This window comes from Nyctereutes procyonoides, unplaced genomic scaffold (assembly GCF_905146905.1).
Source record: "Nyctereutes procyonoides isolate TBG_1078 unplaced genomic scaffold, NYPRO_anot_genome, whole genome shotgun sequence".
Lineage (NCBI taxonomy): Eukaryota > Metazoa > Chordata > Mammalia > Carnivora > Canidae > Nyctereutes > Nyctereutes procyonoides.
In genome coordinates this window covers 17845821-17867004 of record NW_026575133.1, presented here as the reverse complement: position 1 = coordinate 17867004, position 21184 = coordinate 17845821, and the positions used below count along the sequence as shown (strand labels likewise).

Genomic DNA, 21184 nt, shown 5'->3' with positions numbered 1-21184 from the left:
CAACCTTCTGGAAACTGAGAGAATAAGGCTGGGAAGCCCCATCCTATGATTTTAGAGCCTTAAAAGACCTTTGAAATCCTCTGATGCAATTCCTTTTGTTTTACAGGAAAAGAAGCTGAAGTGTAGAGAGATCCACATAGTTATTAGGAGCTTTCTGTTTTCAGTCATTGCCCACATGGTGTGTATCAGGAAATGTGCACACAACACGAGGCTCATCATAGGCCTCCAACAGGTTAAATGAGTTGCCAAATGAAGGTCAGGGACGACTCTCTGGTAGACTAGACCAGCAACTAGCTGGTATGTGCTACCTAATGAGTAAATAAACATTTGTTGAGCTCCTTTGGGGTGTGCGCATTCTGCTGTGTTCCAAGGAGCTGGGAGATGGAAAGAGGAGTACAAATGCGGAGAAAAAAGATGAACTTTAAGAAATTGTCCCCCTCTTTGAGGAGCTTAGAGTCTGCAGTGAACTCCTCACTGAAAGGTGTTTCTAAACCAAGATAAAGACATATTACAGATACATATTACAAAATATTAAACCAAACAATATCATAGATTTAATGGCCCAGTTATATAGTCCTAGAAAAGGTTGGGATGCAGAAAGAGGGTTGCTGGCTCCCAGATGAACAAGCCCAATGTTTTCTTCACTGGACTGTTACAGCCACAATTCTTATTTTTTTCTGTGTATCTTCACGATCGTAGCATGGGGAAGGGGCTTGATTCATCCTTCCTGTATCAACATGTGGCTTCATGGATAACGTATTATGGATCTGTTTCTGTGCACCCAGAATGACCCCTTCTGTAGGAATGCTCTCTACTCACATGGGTCTCTTGTTATTTTTTTTCCAGTGGCGCACCCCCAGGACCCTCACCACCCATCAGAGAAGCCGGTCATTCACTGCCATAAATGTGGGGAGCCATGCAAGGGCGAAGTCCTTCGGGTCCAGACCAGACATTTCCACATCAAATGTTTCACCTGCAAAGGTACGGTGCTTACAGCATCCTTCCAAGTTTAGTGGCGTGTCACAACCCATGCTCACCTCAGGGTCCATCCCCTTAACCCCATGCCAGGCCACCTGACAAGAAGTGAAGGTGCTCCGAAGCCCTAGCATCACTGCCCCTCTCTGGGTGGGATTAGGTTGAAGGGGATGGCTGAATCCCTTGAAGACCAGTGGTACACAGGTCTTTTGGTGTTTATTGAGGGAGGGTCCTGATCCTGGGATGAGTGAAAGCAGTAAAAACTGCAGTTTTGTGTTTTTTACTGTATATTTATGTTACCCTGAAAGGAGGGACTCTTACCCCAAAGTCACCTTGTCCCAACAGCCATTATTTATAGGAGGGCTGGCAAGCTTGTAAGATTAGGGTTCCACATCACCAGATCCTGTGGGTAAGTGGGGAACGTATGTGTGCGTGTGTGCATTCAGAAGTGAGAGTTCGTCAACAACTCTTGGAAGCTCTCCAAGAAGCTAACAAGTAGAGGTTGATTTCCATTAACAAGCCTCCCTTTTGGGGTTTGTCACTGTTGGCATCTCAGTATGAAGTATGCTGACCTGTTATTCTGGAACCAGGGTGGGGCTGAGTAGGGAAAGAGAGGAGGAAGAGAGTGGTTTCTGTGTTTTGAGGAACAGGTTCCTTGAGCTTTGGACGTGTGGGGAGCTCGGGCTGGGCTGAGGGATACAGGAGGAGGGTTGGGGGAGAGACAAGATGATGAGCCTGTTCTATAGCTCTCTCTGGCCCCCACATGTGCTGGTCACTCCCATCCCTGGAAACTGCATTCCTTCTCAGTGTCTTAATTTTTGAACTCAGCATTGCCATCTTAAGCCATCCATCCATGGCCAGGGAGGCTCTCAAGTAGACGCCAGGCTACCTAGTGACCGTCAAATACATAAAAACGGGGGTGGGGGGGGCAGGGGCTTATCTGGAGTCCACAGCTGTTTGTTTCACTGAGGGCAAACTTTTCTGAGAAAGAGTATTAACATGGAAGATGGAAGAGGAGCGGATGACATCAGTTTACCTCCTGTGAAGCGTGACAAAAGGCCGTAATGCACATTTTATAGAGGGATTCTGTAGCCCTTCCACAAACCCTGCGGAGGCAGTCCCAGAAATCCCTAACTCCAGTTGGCTCTCAAGAAACATGAGGGTCACACCCAGCATACTGACTGTGCTGTCACTCTGTGCAGCTTGCCCTTGCCACTAAGTAGATCTGTGATCTCAGGCACCTTACCTGTCTCTCTCTGGCCCCATGTCCTTATCTGTACAATAAAGAGGCTAGACCTCTGGGTGCCTGGGTGGCTCAGTCGGTGAAGTGTCTGCCTTTGGCTCAGATCATGATCTCAGGGTCCTGGGATCCAGCCAGCATTGGCAACTGGGTCCCTGGTTAGCCAGGTGTCTCCTCTGCCCTTGCCCCTCCCCCTGCACGTTTTCTCTGTCTCTCATATAAATAAAATCTTAAAAAAAAAAATTAGAACATGTGATATTTAAGTCATTCCACATCTGAAGTTTGCCAATTCTATATACACAGAACAATGTAAAACAGAGAACCCAGAGTTACCAAATTAGAGTCTCTTAGAATGTAGGAGAAAAAATGCTTTCTGATTATATCCGATTGGTCAACTTAGAGTCAGGCATTACATTCTGTTTTATATTTTGCTCCTAAATTTCCTGGGACATGGCTCAAGGGGTAGATTTGGTCTGCAATAGATACGGACCACAGACAATGGGGGCCTTGCATGTGTTCTGTATTTCTAATTGAAAGTACAAAGTGTTAGTCTCGGGTCTGGGTAGTCACAATGTTTAACACACTAAGAAATTAGAAGATGTGTATGTTTATCCCCCATGGGTAGAAGCTTCCTTGCTATTTTTCTCTTCTAGTTTAAATCTAAGGACTGAATGTAAGTTATTTATGTTGGAACGTTGTCCCTCAGTCTTTCTTTCATGCTACAAATGTGTTCCTGAAAAGTCAAGTGTTTATATAAATTGAATCATATTTTGGGAGCACTTGCTATTTGTGGGAACTATTTTTATTTTTATTTTTTTTAAAGATTTTATGTATTTTTCTCACACTCAATCTGTCAACATCTGTTGTCTTATGTTCCCAATTCCTTTTCTTTAATACCCAACGAAAGTGGCTTAAGCTCCTCAAGTCCTTATACCCTGGCAAGTTCATTCCTTTTACTCAGATTCCAAAGTGACATTGTTCAAATAGAAATATGATGCAAACCACGTATGTATCTAAAATTTTGAATAACCATATTAAAAAGGTATAAAGGAGTGGGTGCAATTAGTCTCATAATGTCTTTTATCTCTGTATACCCCAAATATTATTTCAACATGTTATTAATGTAAAAACTATTGGGATATTTGACATTATTTTTTTCATACTAGCTTAATAGGACATCTCAGGTTGGAAGAGTCACATTTCATGTGCTCAAAAGCCCTTCGTAGGGGCACCTGGGTGGTTCAGTCAGTTAAGCATCTGACTCTTGATTTGACTCAGGTCATGATCTTAGGTCCATGAGATTGAGCCCTAAATTGGGCTCTGTGCTCAGCAGGGAGTCTGCTGCTTTCCCTCTCTCTCTTCCTCTTTCCCCACCCCTTGCGTGCTCGCTCGCTCTCTCTAAAATAAATAAATCTTTTTAAAAAGAAGCTTTTTGTAGTTAGTGGCTATAGTATGGGGCAACACAGTTCTTGAGAGTTCTTGAGGTGGTTGTTTTTCTTTAAGACTTTATTTATCAGAGAAAGAACATGCATGGCAGAGAGAGGGAAAAGGAGAAGCACACTCCCCACTGAACAGGGAGCCCAATATCAGGCTTGATACCAGGACCCTGAAATCCTGATCTGAGCTGAAGGCTGATACTTAATTGACTGAGCTACCCACACACCCCAAGGGTCCTTGAGGTTTGCATTCTTGTGGTCCCCTCTTGCTCCAAATTCTTTCTAGTACCAAATTCTTGGCTTCCCTTCATGAATGCTGCTCCTTGTGCATTGCTTCACTCCACATTGGCTACCATGTCTCTTTATTTTCCAAAATACCACTAACACAAGGCAGCTAATTCAGCAGACTTTACTGAAGGTTTGGGATAATGGAGGGAAGGTATAGTCCAGAACAGGCAACAGCTGTCCTAATATTCTCAGACCATGTCCAGAATAAGAAGTTTCTCATTGACCAGGGCTATTTCTTTCTTTCCTTTAATTAATAGGCTTTAATTTTTCATACAGTTTTAGCTTTACAGAAAAAGTGAACAGAAAGTACAGTACTATTTCTCATACGTATTCAGAACCTCCACCTGCCGCCATCTTGGTAGGTCTTCCTCTCTCTACAAGGACCCTCCCCCAGCCCCTAGAGACCCCAATTTCCTTCTCCCTCATTGTGCTGATGCTAAATTTTCTTAGATTCTCTACTTTCTAGAAATCCATTAGGATGGTTTCCCAGAAGAAACAAAAGTCTTCTCCTTGAGGAATGCTATCTTCCTCTTAACCCACATGGCCCAGACTATAGCTAAGTCTGAAAACAACGGTTTTGTTTTCTTCCTGTTACATATAAAGCAGAGCTTAATGTATGTCCACTATCTGGACATGCTTTATGTCATGTCCAGATAGTGAGCTAATATTCTGGAACAGGATTTTGGGTGGAGAGCAGCTGCTAAAACAAGCCTGGGCTTTTGGGCAAGAGCTGGCCAAGTGCAGAAGAACAATAATTATAGTCAGGTTCTATGATTTTGGGGCCAAACAGTTTCTCTCTTAAATTCTCTCTGCTCCCTCCCACACTAGTCTCCTTCACCCACGTACCTTGTTGCCAAAGCCTCACAATTCTTGAATGGGACCAGAGGTCGATTTCTGTAATTAGAACATCCTAACCTGCAAATACCTATAGGAATAAAAAACAGATGAAATCTTTTACTAGGAATGAGTTTTGAAAGGAGAGGGAGAAAGAGCAAACATCTTACATGAGAGCCCAACATGTATGAAGGTAGGAAAGGGTCGCTTCAGAGGAACCTAGAACACAGAGCACAAATTTAAACCAGTGATGACTCCATGAGTTCACAGGGTTAGCTGTAACACGATGAGGAGTGGTGAGCAGGAATTTTATTGGTGAACCCATTTCCCTAAATGTCTGACATCTTGGGATCTGATGGTGTAGGACTTATTTATCCAATTAGTAAATGTTAATTGGACACATACTCCTTGCAGGATATTATACTAAGTTCTCAGACTAGGAAGAGATAGCACACTGTGTTTATCCTCAAATAACCCATAGGATATTTGGAGAGACAAATAAGCAGAATTTATAATATTGAATAATAAGTGCTGTGATGGAGAAATATATAGGATGCAGACTGGAAGCAGGGAGACTCCGAGGAGATATGAGTTGTCTAGACGGAAATAATGTAAAGTAGCAGCAGGTGTGATAGAGAATAGGGGGCAGATTTAAGAGACATTTAAGGTTAAGGTTGATGGGATTTGGTGACCATATGTGAGGAATGAAGACGATCTAGGTTTCCAGTTGGACTGACTGTGTGGACAGATGGTTGCCACCCACTAAGGAAGTACAAGAGCATTGGATAGGGTAGTTCCAGGCAGAGAGTTCAGCTTGGGATACATTGAGGCTGAGGATACATGGTGCATTTAGAGTCCAGTAGCTTTAGCACTAGAGATAGCTACTGGTCTGGGTGGGGAGAAGGGCGATTTATTATTATTATTTTTTTTATTATGTAAACTCTACCCCACCATGGGACTCAAACTCATGACTCTGGGATCAAGAGTCATGTGTTCTACTAATGAGCCAGCCAGGCACCCTGGGAAGAAGGATTTGAAAGTGTGTTGGCATCTAGATAGTGGCTGAGTCTAGATGACTGTGTGTGACATTGCCCTAGGAAAGGGCAAAAGGCAGGAAATGAGTAATAAAGAATGCCAGCACCTGAAGGAGGTAGAACCCAATTTCTATTTGTAACCTTGGGAAATGTACCCAACTGCTAATGAGATGAAGAAAGAGGGAAAGCATTTCAATTAACGAAGGGTTCTATAATTAAAAGAAAAGGAAATCCCCAAAGCTCCTATTATTCTTTGTAATAACCCAATGGGAGTGAAATATGGCTGCAGGGTTCTGGACGGAGCTGTACTTTGTCTTTAGCACTTAGTAGCTTTGTCTCTCATCTTTTCCAATTAGCATTCATCACAAGTAAGACTCTTTTCCTTAAAGCTCTCTGTTTGTTCTGATATTGATCCAGGGATGTGATTGTTTTTTAATTATCACCTTGTCTTCATCATAGTTGTGATAATGGTCAAAGAGAGTAAGAAACCATTTAAATATTAAATATACAGTTAATTAAATATTAATATATAGTTAAATATATAAATATTAATATATATTAAAATTTAATTGTAATTATATGGTTCATATTGATACGTTATTTGTTATAATTTTTATTTATCTTAATCTTTTTTTTTTTTCAAAATAATGCCCTAGATTCATTCTTCTGCTAGAATGTTCTAGAGCATTTAGAAAAGACCAGGGACCAAAAAAACATAAATAAGATAGATAGACTAGAGACCAGAGAGAGAGAGGATCAAGAAGGTCTATTGGGCAAATAATTTTGTTTTCAGAGAGTCTTTCTTGGATGATCCTGTATAAGATTTTAACTACTCTCTGTATCACATTTCTCCCTGCTTTATCTCCTTTTCCTTAACACTTACCATTATGTAACATTTTATTCGTTTATCTTACTAGAGAGTAAGCTCATTGAGGGCAGGGACTTTTGTCTCTTTTGTTGACAACTGCATACCTGGTGCCTAGAACAATGTCCGGTATAGTAGGTGCTCAATAGGGTGAATGAATGAACGATGAACAATAACCATGTATTTCTTCAGAATGTGAATATTTACTAATGTTTCTAGTGGCATAGCTAGTCAACAAGATATATCAAGTGCTTAAGGTAATATATGTCCTCCTCCTATGGTTACTAGACAGTACTATCATCTTCCAAAAGAAGGAATGAAAAGAAAGCTTTCCTTCATTGATGATAGAGCTGTGCATCTGCCTAGCAGGTAGAACATTTAAGAGATAGTGTAGTAGGTCCTGTCCGGGAGCTGTTGGTAAGAATCTTGCTGCTGCTTAGATTTTATACTGGTTTAGGCTCTTGAGCTTTCTCCTCTGGGCTTGGATGGGCAGGCAGGATATGGGTTATTTTGGGGCTCAAGTAGGAAATTGATGAAACCAGTAAAATGGAAATGGTTTCTTATATCTCTACGAGCTGAGCTTGGGCTCAGATGTAGGTATTATTTTGAATACACTAGATAGCAAACAAATCTACCCTGTACTCCAGAGGGAGACACTATCTCTATCTTCCAAGACTGTTGGCTCTACAAACCTCCTTGAAAAGAAAATTCGGAACAAGTGGTTACTTGTGCCTCTGCTCATAAGAGACCCATGGATAACTATCTCCCAGTAAGAGAGAATTGTTAATTCTGTATTTTGGAGAATTTAAGAGCTCTTAAAGCAAGCATTGGACCAGTCATATTGCTGGTTCTTTTCATCTCCTGACCCTGAACCCTTGGAGTGTCCCCTGCTCAGACCTCACCTCTGTGTCCACTTCATTGAATATTCCAGCCTGCAGACCTGTTGTGTATACGTCACCCAGTCTGTGTTTTTTTGCTAGAGTAGCCCGAATGGACTAAGACAGCACATTAATCAGATGTTCAAATAATCATACAAATATGATTTACCAACTGTGATTAGTGCAATAAAGAGAAAATAAGCTGCATGAACAAAGATGTGAGCTTGCAGCAGGAGGATCTTGGTGTGCTTATGGTGGGGGGAGGGGCATGTGGTTAGGAAAGCCCCCCCCCCGCCCCACCTCTCTAAAAAGAGAAGTTTAAGCTAAGAGATGAAGGCAAAATACAACCAACACTTATTCTTCCTAGTAATAAAAGTCAACTAAACAGATTCCGTTGTTCCAAAGAATAGATTTGTATTCCTTTTTCCTAAGAGTCACTTGATTTTTACATAAATCAGTCTGGGAATATCGATGCTTGACGGCCTTCAAATCTTTACCGTGTGAAATGTTTATAGAGCATCTATCCTCTGTCATTCACTGTGCCAGTCTGTGGAGGATTGAAAGGTATATAGGACATGGTACCTACCTCTGAAGAACCTGCAATTTGGTGGAACCATCGCTGGCAGCAGACAGGTGTAGGCAAGTGGTCCAGAGCCCAGGTGTGCTGAGTAAGAGGCTGAGAATCTACCTAGAGCTCAGTGGTCTGGGGATGTTGCTGGGGGGAAGCAGAAGATGAGAAAGCATGGGTGCTCCAGAAAACTTCATAGCCTTCCCAGGATTGGAAAGGGGTGCACGCTAGTTGTGGTCAGGTGTAGGGGCTGCTCTACCCTCAAGGCAGCGGATGGTGAAGACAAGGATGGGGCTGGAGTTGACACTGGTCTTCATTCAGGCAAACAACTTCCTACGAAAGTGAATGGAACCATGATGTTCCCATTGTCATTTGAAAGATGGCATTTTAAACATTAATTATAGTAGCTATTCCTTTTCAAAAATGGAATTAGTGTTATTTATAGTCCTATAGTTTTAAAAAGACTTCTGAACATTGGGTGTCGGTGGAAAATTTTAAAAATCAGATCATGTAAAGTCTTCCCTCAAGATCGCATTGGCAGAAATCATTATACTGAATTATGTTTTAATAAAGACCGTTGCTACTTAGTGATGTGAGTCTCAGTGATGTGTTAGAGAATGTGGACAGTGTCACCTTTTGAAGTCTTTGAAGAACCCTTTGTCCTCTATAATGTTGAAACATCAAGAGAGCCCATGAACATCAAACTTATTTTTAAGGAGTTTATGTAAAACCATTAGAAAATTCAGGCTATAACTCTTACTGATGTCAATGAATTGTACATTTTTCAAGAATTACCTTTAAAGGCTGAGTTTTGTAAAGGGGCTTGTGGTAAACATCCCATTTCTGATAGCACCTTCCATATTTGCCATCTTAGGGGCTGGAGGATGTTTACCAGGTCAGGATCATTCCATGTAGAATATGTGCATTTATAAAATGCAAGGATCTTTATGGAGTAAGATGGATGGAAATTTTGTAAGGTGGGAAGTTGGATATACAGATTAAAGATTTTCTGTATTTAGGTTTTTTTTTTTTTATAAATTAATTTTTATTGGTGTTCAATTTACCAACATACAGAATAACACCCAGTGCTCATCCCGTCAAGTGTACCCCTCAGTGCCCATCACCCATTCACCCCCACCCCCCACCCTCCTCCCCCTCCACCACCCCTAGTTCATTTCCCAGAGTTAGAAGTCTTTATGTTCTGTCTCCCTTTCTGATATTTCTCACACATTTCTTCTCCCTTCCCTTATATTCCCTTTCGCTATTATTCATATTCCCCAAATGAATGAGAACATACACTGTTTGTCCTTCTCCGGTTACTGTGGCCAAGTTCAAAAAGGGTGTTGCCTGAGTTCTCCTCTGGGATTTTGATGGAATCTTGTCTCACATTTAGATCTTTCATCTATTTTGAGTTTATCTTTGTGTATGGTGCAAGAGTGGTCCAGTTTCATTCTTCTGCATGTGGATGTCCAATTTTCCCAGCACCATTTATTGAAGAGACTGTTTTTCTTCCAGTGGATCGTCTTTCCTCCTTTATCGTATATTAGTTGAGCATAAAGTTCAGGGTTCACTTCTGGGTTCTCTGTTCTGTTCCATTGATCTATATGTCTGTTTTTGTGCCAGTACCACACTGTCTTGATGAACACAGCTTTGTAGTACAACCTGAAATCTGGCATTGTGATGCCCCCAGATATGGTTTTCTTTTTTTAAAATTCCCCTGGCTGTTTGGGGTCTTTTCTGATTCCACACAAATCTTAAGATAATTTGTTCTAAGTCTCTGAAGAAAGTCCATGGTATTTTGATAGGGATTGCATTATACGTGTAAATTGCCCTGGGTAACATTGACATTTTCACAATATTAATTCTGCCAATCCGTGAGCATGGAATATTTTTCCATCTCTTTGTGTCTTCCTCAATTTCTTTCAGAAGTGTTCTGTAGTTTTTAGGGTATATTTTGAGAACCATTTGAATGGTAAATGGTTCTCCAACCTTTTATTTTCAGGTTGTAGGTGTCCTTCTGTCTAAAATGAGTCTCTTGTAGACAGCAAATAGATGGGTCCTGTTTTTTTATCCAGTCTGAAACTCTGCGCCTTTTGATGGGGTCATTAAGCCCATTCACGTTCAGAGTTACTTGAACTTCTTCTTAAAGGGGAGTTTTAAGAGTCCCCCTTAAAATTTCTTGCAGAGCTGGTTTGGAGGTCACATATTCTTTCAGTTCCTGCCTGTCTTGGAAGCTCTTTATCTCTCCTTCCATTTTGAATGAGAGCCTTGCTGGATAAAGTATTCTTGGTTGCATGTTCTTCTCATTTAGGACCCTGAATATATCCTGCCAGCCCTTTCTGGCCTGCCACGTCTCTGTGGGGAGGTCTGCTGTTACCCTAATATTCCTCCCCATGAAAGTCAGGGACTTCTTGTCTCTTGCTGCTTTAAGGATCTTCTCTTTATCTTTGGAATTTGCAAGCTTCACTATTAGATGTCGAGGTGTTGAACGGTTTTTATTGATTTTAGGGGGGGATCTCTCTATTTCCTGGATCTGAATGCCTGTTTCCCTTCCCAGATTGGGAAAGTTTTCAGCTAGGATTTGTTCAAATACATATTCTGGCCCTCTGTCCCTTTCGGCGCCCTCGGGAACCCCAATTAAATGTAGGTTTTTCTTCCTCAGACTGTCATTTATTTGCCTTAATCTGTCTTCATGGTCCCTTAATTGTCTCTTTTTTCCTCAGTTTCCCTCTTTGCCATTAACTTGTCTTCTATGTCACTCACTCGTTCTTCCACCTCGTTAACCCTCATCGTTAGGACTTCTAGTTTGGATTGCATCTCATTCAATTGATTTTTAATTTCTGCCTGATTGGATCTAAATTCTGCAGTCATGAAGTCTCGTGAGGCCTTAATGCTTTTTTCTAGAGCCACCAGTAGCTGTATAATGGTGCTTCTGAATTGGCTTTCTGACATTGAAGTGTAATCCAGATTTTGTAACTCTGTGGGAAAGAGGGCTGTTTCTGATTCTTTCTTTTGAGGTGAGGTTTTCCTTCTAGTCATTTTGCTCAGTGCAGAGTGGTCAAAAACAAGTTGTATTGGAACACGGGGGAGTATCACTGGTCCCTCTAGCTGGTCTTCTGGGGGAGGGGCCTGCTGTGCTGATTTTCAGGTGTTAGCACTTGGGGGAGCTGCTCTGCCCCTGCCTGCTGCAGGGCTCAGCGGGGGTTGTTTACCCCGTGGGGCCCCAGGAGGAACAGCAGCAGTTGCTATGGCAACTCTGGAAGCCTGGATTTAGCCTCCGCAGGAACTACGGGGCTCGGGGCTCTCGGGGCTCTCGGTTCTCCGTCCGCAGGGCCTGGAGGCTCCGGGGCGGGGCCGCTGATCTGCTCAGCTCCGGGCAGGAGCGTCCTTGCTGTCCTGGGCCCTCCCGGCCTCTGCCTGTCCCGGGGGAGGCCGGATCCTGGGCTGTGTCCCGGCGCCCTGTGCTCCGGGGCCTGCGCTGGTGGATTCGCGCTCCCGCCCCGCAGCCCCCTCCGCGGAGCCGCCGCCCGAGCCCCTCCGAGCTGCTCCGGTCGGTCCCTCCGTGCGCGCTGCAGCCCTTAGGGAGCTCGGAGCACTCTCCTGCGCTCGCAGGTGTCTGTTAGTGTCCCCGGGAGCCCGAGGGCATCCCCGCCCTCCTGGGTCCTGCTCCAACTCCCTGCGAGCCCCTTTCCGCCCGCCCGGGGAAGGTTGGTGCAGCTCCTGCTCCTCCGGGACGGGGCTCTTCTGTCCTGGGGACACTCGCCCCGGCCTCAGCCCGGCTCCTCGCGGGGCCCCTCCCCCTCGGAGGCCTTTTGTTCCTTTATTTCTTTTTCCCCGTCTTCCTACCTTGATAGAAGCGCGGACTCTTCTCCCTGTAGCGTTCCAGCTGGTCTCTCTTTACATCTCAGGCCGAATTCGTAGATTTTCAGGATGGTTTGAAGGTTATCTAGGTAATTTGGTGGGGACAGGTAACTTGGGGACCCTGCTCTTCCGCCATCTTGCCCCTCCTCCCCACTTAGGTTTTTTTGAATGCATTTTTTTTTATTAGTTTCAGAGGTAGAATTTAGTGACTCATCAGTTGTGTGTAACACCCAGTGCTTGTTACATCAGGTGCCCTCCTTAATGCCTATCACACAGTTACCCCTCTAGCAGCCCTGTTTGTTTCCTAGAGTTCAACGTCTTTTATGGTTTGCCTCCTTTTCAATTTTTTATCTTATTTTTCCTTCCCTTCTCCTATACTCATCTGTTTTCTTAAATTCCACATATGAAAGAAATCATAAGGTATCTGTTTTTCTGTGACTGACTTAATTTCACTTAGCATAATACACTCTAGTTTCATCCACATCATTGCAATGGCAAGATTTCATTCTTTTTGACAGCTGATTCCTGTGTGTGTGTGTGTGTGTGTGTACACACCACATCTTTATCCCTTCATCTGTCGATGGACATCTAGGCTCTCTCCATATCCTGCCTACTGTGGACATTGCTGCTAACTGTGTTCAGTTTTTTAAAAGTAAGATTGTATGAGTGCCTGAGGGGCTCCGTCAGTTAAGCCTCTGCCTTTGGCTCAGGTCATGTTTTCAGGATCCTGGGATCAAGCTCCACGTTGGGCTGTCTGCTCAACGGGGAGTCTGCTTCTCCCTCTCTCTCCCCGCCCTACTCTACTTGTGCTCTCTTGTCTGTACTCTCTATCTCTCTCAAATAAATAAAATCTTTTTTAAAATAATAAAATTGTATTACCTAATTTATATGCTGTAAGAACGAATTCTTTATGTTTGTATTGTATTTCCAAAGTAAAACTTTAGAAAGTGGTAAAATTATGAATTTGGTTTTCTTTTCATTGCAATGTAATCCCTGTGATTTGACCTAGAAAAAAGGTCAAAACAGTAATATTATCACACTGTCCATATCTAAAAGAATAAGTGCACTTGCTATCCTGGATAGAAAGGCCATTTATTTCTATCACAAATATTTCCTAACCATAGGTAGGTAACCATAGGTACAGTACAGCCTCCTTTGGCTGTACTATAGGTATAATCACCTCTATGGTTATAGCTGTGAGTTTATCTAACCTACATCTCTTGGTACATATAAAACAAACTTTTCCCCATTTTGTCCTTGGCTGGAGAAGAGCTGATTATTGATTTCCTTAAAATAACTCACTGTGCACTTAAAGACCATTATTACCTTGACCTCTTTTTCTTGGTCTAATCTCAATTTCATTGACTTTTTTTTCCTTAAGTGTTCTTTTAAAGCCCTTCAATCATTCCTATTGCTACCCTGTGAACCCATTCTAGTTCCTTCTCATGCACCTGAGATAATGGAGTTCTTAACCACAGTCTTATTCTCTGTACTTGAGTCCTTCTTGGTACTGCTCAACACAAAGTAGAGCATAGTTTTACCCCGTACATAGCATCTGTGCATGGGAATGGTCTCTTGAGTTGAGTTAATTTCAATTGCTAATAAAATTCAGAGTCTTAAAAGAGGTGAGAAGTTGAGGAGAGGGGGAAATTACTACCTTGGCACCACTATCTTGATGCCTATTAGGTGCTTTCAGAAGTAGGGAGGGTTCCTGGCTCAAAGTCATGCTGAAATGTTCTTTCCTTATGCTTGCCAAAGGCACTTGGCTCTGCCCACACTGTCTAGATACCAGCAATATGATCTAGAAGGAAAGGGACAAGAATTTACCATCTCTCTAAATATTGTGGAAGACATGCAATAGCATGAAAGGTGGTCTTTGCCTTCAGTAAGCTTAGAGTTGAGATAAGGAGAAAATCACAATGGTGGTATAAGATACAGGACAACATATACTAAATGGGAATCAAATGTCAGCAATTGTTCTTTTTTTCTTAAAAGATTTTATTTATTCATGAGAGACAGAGGCAGAGAGGCAGAGACATAGGGAGAGAGAGAGATGAGCTCCTCATGGGGAGCCTGATGTGGGACTCAACCCCAGGATCATGACCTGAGCCAAATGCCAGATGCTCAACCACTGAGCCGCCCAGGTGCCCCATCAGTAATTGTTCTGAGCCCCGAGGAAGCAGAGCTGGAAAGACTGAGGAGGCTGTAGCCTCATCAGGAGATCAGGCCTGAGTAGGACGAGGCAAGCAGGGTGAAGTTGGAGGGAGGTGAGTGGAGATGTCCATAGGGGCGTGGGAGGCTCAGTTGGAAGTAAAGTGCTGGTGTTCAGGGAAACTGAGATGAATGTTTGTTTCTTTTTTTTTTTTTAATTTATGATAGTCACAGAGAGAGAGAGAGGGGGGCAGGGCAGAGACGGGCAGAGGGAGAAGCAGGCTCCATGCACCGGGAGCCCGATGTGGGATTCGATCCCGGGTCTCCAGGATCACGCCCTGGGCCAAAGGCAGGCGCCAAACCGCTGTGCCACCCAGGGATCCCTGAGATGAATGTTTGATAGACATTGAGCAAGAAATATTATTCTGAGTAATACCTTTGTTATTTGAGCTTGTTATAGTTAATATTATTTGCACATGGAATTCCACGAGTCTTAAAAAAACCAACTTACTATGTGCTCAAACCTCTTTAATAAAAGAGGTTCCAAAGTGATCCCTTACCATCTAAAGCTCTTGACCTTTTATTCTAAATTCAAACTCTGAATTGAAATACAAGCCCTCCAGTGCCTTCCATTGGAGATCCATTCTGCCATCTGGATGGACCTTTAACTATCTTCTTTTTCAGAAATGATCATGCATTTTGACGGGCATGCAGAAGGGAATGTGAAAAACTATTTAAATATGTTTTTTTGAAGCTTAGTATTTGCTTCCAGGATGATGCATTAGCAAATAGTTATTTCTGGTGAGAAGCTGCCCCCTCACATTATTGTTTGAGTCTCTGTTCTGCTATTTTGAGCCCTGGGCTACAACATAGAGTACTTTTGAGCTTCAGTATATGATACTTTCAAACACATTGCTCTGGGTTTCAGAGCAAAGGCAGATTAAATGAAACCCCACACTGTAATGGAATTTTTGTGGCTTGGGAAGACCCTATGTTAAAGTCTACCTTTATATTTTCCATCAAGAAAGGATTTGAGGAAATGAATGACATCTTGGATGAAATAAGATTCTTTTAAAATATAGTTGGAGTAGAGGATGGAGATAGAGAATGGGAAGTATTTGGTATTCACACTAGTAATCCATCATGAAGTCTTGGGAGTTCCATTCCCTGCGTCCATCCCACTCCCAGCTCCAGCGCATGACGCCGTAGGAGGAGGCAGGGGAGTTGCGGTTTTGAGCTGGGTGAGGGTGAAGTAGCACCTCTGGAGTACATGGTCCTCATTACACCAATGAATAGGTGTAACCCAGGTCCCAGCCATTCAGGGCCTTCAGTCACTATGCAAGTTCAGAAGGGCTCCTCATAGTCTGATGGGCTGACCAGCTGGCCGAGTGCCAGACCAAAAACCTCATGCCTACCCTAAAAAAACAGAAGGAAAGACACCCTCTGCCCTGCCCTGCTGAGGCTCCTAGCCCCCATTTAAAATTCTTGTGTTACTCAAAACCAAATTGAAAACAGTGATCACATTTGCTTAGCATCCTTCCCTCTCTTGCTGGTATGAATTGATTAAAACACCAACGGGAGCAGTAGCCCAGCAGAGATGTTCAGTCTGCTAGAAAAGAAAACATGGTTTGCATTTTACCCCCAAGCCCTCCTTTGGGCAGAGTTTTAAGTATTATCTACTCTCCTATGTTCTTGGCAGTGTGAACTGACAGGAGATGGAAGGTCACAGAAATGAATTTGTTGTAACATAAAATGTTATCCACTGTTTTCAGAAATTTGGAGAAATAGCTGCTACCACATCCCTGTTCACTCTGCTAAAATACTGTTCTGTTGTCACCATTACTTGACAACTCCATACTTTGTTCCCCTCTTATTCCGTGGTATTTTTACAACCCAGACAGTTCCTGTTAATTTTTTTTTTTTAAGATTTAGGATTTTAAACCATGCCTATTACTAATTTCACAGCCTTTATGTAAAATTGCTTAGACATATATGTTCTTATTTCCCCAATTAATGATATTCAGTGGTTTGCAAACGATGAATTCAAGAGCATACCATCAACAAGGCATATGGCTGACTGTGGCCAACCCTTAGTGATGGCAAACCAGGCAACATTCAGCGGTGCCTTGAGTGGGGCATGTTTTAAATAATTGCTCATTGAGAAGAAAGCAATAAATCTCTTCCACTGGAAGCTCTCTCTTTCTTTAATGGAAGGAGTCTGTGCTTTTTCCTAGGCATATGCTAACTATCAGCTGGAGCAAAGACAAATGGAGCACCCAAAGTTAAAAATCTAAATATATCCTACTAAAGTTTGACCTTACCAATGGAGGAGATTTTGTGATCATTTGGGTATGAAAGTTTTGCTTTGTGCCACCAGTTAGAAGTATTTGCTAAGCTGGTAGCATGAAACAGACCAAAGGTTTCTTAAATCTTTAGATATTTTTAGTTAAAGAGAATAACCACTTTGTCAAAGTGTAATTTTCAAAAGTTAAATATATGACACACAAATACAGAATGAACATGTATCAAAGATTGATTTAATACATTAATAAGGGAGCCAGCAGGATGGCAGAGCTGGCTTAGAGGAGAACCAAAGGAATAGGTTATAAAAGGCATTCAAGAAAGAATGTCAGGATAAGATGTCAGGGTTAATGTAAACTGATTAACAGTCCAATAGGACAACAAAATGTGACAAATCATCTGCATCTCTACTGAACAAAAATCTATAAGTCACCATTAACTTTAAAGGCTGGGCCTTTAATCAATAGTAAAGAGCTTGTCAAACACAGAGCCAGTGCCCTGGGTATATGTATTTTACCACAATTTGGAAGAATTAAATAAGCTGACACATAGGTATAAGAAGAAAAGTTAACAATTCTTCATCCTCCTGAGATGACCAACTTAGTAACCCTATGTTTGTGTTAACTTTTCCTCCTTCATAAAAACATACATAGACTTTCTTTTAAAAAGGAGATTATTAAAATTCTTTACTCTGACGTTTGTTCTTTTCACTTAAGGATATATCAAGGACAGGCCTCTGGGTTCTAGATATTGATCTAATCCATTCTCTCGAATACCAGCTCCATAGACTGGATATGCCATAATTTATTCAATTATTGCTCTACTGATGGAAATTCATTTGTTTCCAGTTGTGTTTTCTTTGCCAGTATAAACACTGTTACTATAAAAATGTTATAATACAGGACAGTGATGTTGAAGGTCAGGAGCTCAGTAGTGACAAGAAGGCAGAGGAGGGAATTGTTGAAAGGAACACTTTCTTGGGGAAAATGGATTAGATTTAGGGGCTAGTTGAAAATTTTGGCGCAAGAGTGGAGAAGGATTAGTGCTGGCATGTTACTGAAAGAGGGAGTAGAAGAAGAATAACAAGGTTATAGAGAGATGGCATAGAAGCAAGAGGATAGGGTTTGTTTTTAAAATGCCAAGCTTGGGGCACCTGGATAGCTCAGTCAGTAGGTGACCAACTCTTGGTTTTGGCTCAGGTCATGATCTCAGCAGTCATGGAATCGAGCCCCTGGTCAGGCTCTGGGCTAAGCATGGAGCCTACCTGAGATTCTCTGTCCTTCTCTCTCTCTGCCCTCCCTGCTCGTGTGTGCATTCTCTCTATTTCTCTAAAAAGTAAAATAAAATAAAATGTCAGGCTAAAGATAGGCATGTTATCTGTGCCCACTGGGCAACAAAACATAAGGATCTAAGGCTTGGAGAACATGTCACAGACAGAGACATTGATCACAGTTGAAGCTATGGGAGTCGGTGAGATCTGTCCCCAGGGCAGCCTTATTCTAGAGGAAGGAGGTGGTGTTCATGGCAGTTACCTGTGTTTAAGGGTCTGGCTAAGCAGACTGTGAAGCGGTCATCAGAGAAGGAGGAGGAACAGCAAGTGAAGAACTTTAATGAGCCCTGCCTCTGAGGCTTTCTTCAAATGCTGGTTTCCTGGCATATAAACCACCAAAAACAATGGTACAATTTGATAAGCCAATTTGGGCCAGTGCTTTGAATTTAAAGATTAGGCCAAATCAAATCTCAAAGGGACAGAGTTCAGTTGTAGTTAGACTACTCTCAACAGAAGTCACAAGGTCATTCGGTTTATACAAAGTGGGACTTGAAGAATATATATATCAGTTTCACAGTTGCCTGTGAAGCAGAGCGGCTGCGCAGACCCACGGAAGGAAGCAGCAGACACAGAGAATCTCTAAAATATTTACAGTCCGCTCTGAAGCTGTCGCAACAATCCGTATTAACATGAAGATGACCCTGTTGCCACCAGAATTGTTCTTAAAGGATCTGTGAATTTTTAAACTTACCCAAGGTGATTGGAGGGGGAAATAAAGACAAGGACCAGTAGTCCAAATGCATTATTTTGTCACTTCTCATGGCTTTAAGAAATACCCGTGTTTGGAAAAGAGTCATCAAAACTGCTGATGTCACTGGGGAGTGACATCCCGGGAAGCCTGCCAGTTTTGACTCTGGATCCAATTTAATTCCAGCACTGTGTTCCTCATCACACCCTAGATACCATGGTTGAAGGTGGAATCAAAAGAAATAAAGATGAGGACTCTCACCATAAAGTGCTTTATGGTGTTGTCTTGTGGGGAAGTAAGATATGTACATAGAAAAAATATTGAAGAAGCATCTCGGAGGTGTTCTGCGACACCCCCGCCCCCCCACCCCCCGCCGGGCCAGGATTGTGTTTTCTGCTGTTGAAGGTATTTGCCATCAGAGTGCAGTCAATTCATACCTGAGTCCCCACCCCACCCCCCACCCCAACCTGTAGGACCCGTTTGTTAAGGAAGAAGCAGGTGTGTGCACAGCGAGGGTACTGGCAGGTTGGAGGAGGCAGCAGGTGGTGAACGAGCTGTTTTCCAGGTAATGTGATCAGAGTCGTATTTATAGGGTGGTCATTTTCAGGCGTGATGGACTCAGGCCATCATCTTGGGTTACTTGATTATAAATTGCAAAGAAGGAGGTCACAGCCGTGGAGTGTTGATGTAAACAAAGGCTGATGAATCCACAGTGGAAGGCTTGTTTGTAGGTTCGGTGTCACCTTGAATATCTCTAATAGCTGGCGACAGGGAAGGCTGCCAACAGAGGGTGGGAGAGTTGTCAGAGTATTCGGTCAGTACCTTACTGTGCTCAGCACTAATCATCCAAAGGCATTGATGAGTCACGGGAACTAATTAGAGGAACACTGGAGGTGTTCCAGTAGGATTCTTAGGAAAGCAAGTTAGCGGTTGAGCTCACCTTCCCCCTGCCTACTGGGTGCCTAGTCCAGCTGCTTGCAAGACGAATTGGGAAGAATCCAGGGTTCTTTACCTAGGGCCCTCAGTTGTATAGGATCACCCAAGCTTGGCCATCGAGAGGTGCCCATCTGTGGCTGCTGCTTCCCAGTCCTTTGGCGGTGGAAACGCTTTATTCCCAGGGTATGCCTTAGGCTTTATTTTTGGGTAAGTTGCTGTGTCCTCCTCTGATCTTGTCTGAACATGTAGGCCACGCCCAAGCCCCTGGCACCCCGGGACCTTTGCACTATCTCCATAATCCACAGCTGCATAGTTTCAAAAGAGGCACCAACATCCAGACGCAGCAAGGCATTCCCTTTTGCATTACTGAAGTCCCAAACCACAGTTTTATCTTAGACACCTTGCCTTTTCTTTCTTCTTTTGTCTGTTCATTTTTCTCTCTCCCTATAATATATAAATAATTGGTTTATCCTATCTACTGCCCAGAGAGAAAATTAAACGTCTGAATTTTTCAGAGCTATGGGAAAGTATTTCCAGAGTGTGGAAAAAATGGACGTTGGACATTCCAGCTACTGCTTTTGGTATAGTGGGAATTTATTACTCAGCTCAGTAGCAGTCTTGGCCCAAGCCAAGCAGTTGTGTGGGCAAGCCGTGGATACCTTTCCTAAATCGCACTGCCAGGGACACCTTTGTTCATATTTGAGACAGCATGAACCAAGGGCATCTTTCCATCAAAGACTGATTATCTCTGAATCTTAGACATACCACAAGAGTCATTGAGCCCCAGCCAATGCATTTTACTTGTATGAGGTATTGCATCGCTCCCAAAAGGAGGGAAACGAAAGGGGAGGGAGGCAAGAGAGAACTCAGAGCCCAACAATAAATAGCTCTTTGTACCAGTCCCCTCCCCTAACCCCAAGCCACTGAGATCATGGAGTAAGTTCCCAGCATGCAGTGGAAGACAGCTGCTGCCCTGCAGCCTGGCAGATGTTGGCCAAACGTGGACTTGTCTTCCCACAGTGTGCGGCTGTGACCTGGCACAAGGGGGCTTCTTCATAAAGAACGGGGAGTATCTCTGCACCTTGGACTACCAGAGGATGTACGGGACACGCTGCCATGGCTGTGGGGAGTTCGTGGAAGGAGAGGTGGTGACTGCCCTGGGCAAGACCTATCATCCCAACTGCTTTGCCTGTACCATCTGCAAGTAAGTGGTGCTTTCTTCCCAACAGAGAAGCACTGGCTTCTGCTCCTAAAGCCTGGGATATACACCTTTTGTCTTGAGATGTACTGTCTTGAAATATTCTTTTTCTGAGCCACCCTTCAGAAAAAGTTTTTTTTTTTTTTTAAATCTTCCTATTGTTTTAACAGTCTTAGTCAAAAAGTAACTTAGTTGGGAAATTTACACGTGATGTCCTCTGCTAAGTAACATGATTTTAAGTGGCTTGAAACCAAGTGTGAAAGGAGCTCTAGGTCTTGAAACAGTTTGAGCAATGGAAACACTAGGAGGAAATGGCACAACTGCTTGGAAAGATAAAGCTTATTTAGAAGTAGAAGTTCATATGCATGTGTGTTTAAAAATAGTCTTATTTACTCTGTGGCAGAGAGCTGGACAAATTCTGCCTCAGGGCCCAAATTAGCCCCAATACCTGTCTTTGTAAATAAAGTTTTATTGAGACACAGCCACAGCCATTTGTTTGCACAAGGCTGCTTATGGCTGCTTTCAAGCTACTGTGGCAAAGTCAAGTAGTTGTGACAGACATCGTAGGACCTGCAGAATCTAAATAAATTTTTACAGTCTC

The 21184-nt window shown here is 42.9% G+C and overlaps 1 protein-coding gene across 10 annotated transcripts in view; it reads left to right on the top strand.

Moving 5' to 3' along the window:
- ABLIM1 (actin binding LIM protein 1) overlaps positions 1-21184 on the top strand; it is a 292094-nt gene that overhangs the window by 149894 nt on the left and 121016 nt on the right. For all 10 annotated transcript variants that reach the window (XM_055300659.1, XM_055300656.1, XM_055300653.1 and 7 more), the window contains exons 2-3: positions 847-981; positions 20406-20589. In XM_055300659.1, coding sequence (XP_055156634.1) covers positions 847-981; positions 20406-20589 — 319 coding nt within the window. The remainder of the gene's footprint in view (positions 1-846; positions 982-20405; positions 20590-21184) is intronic.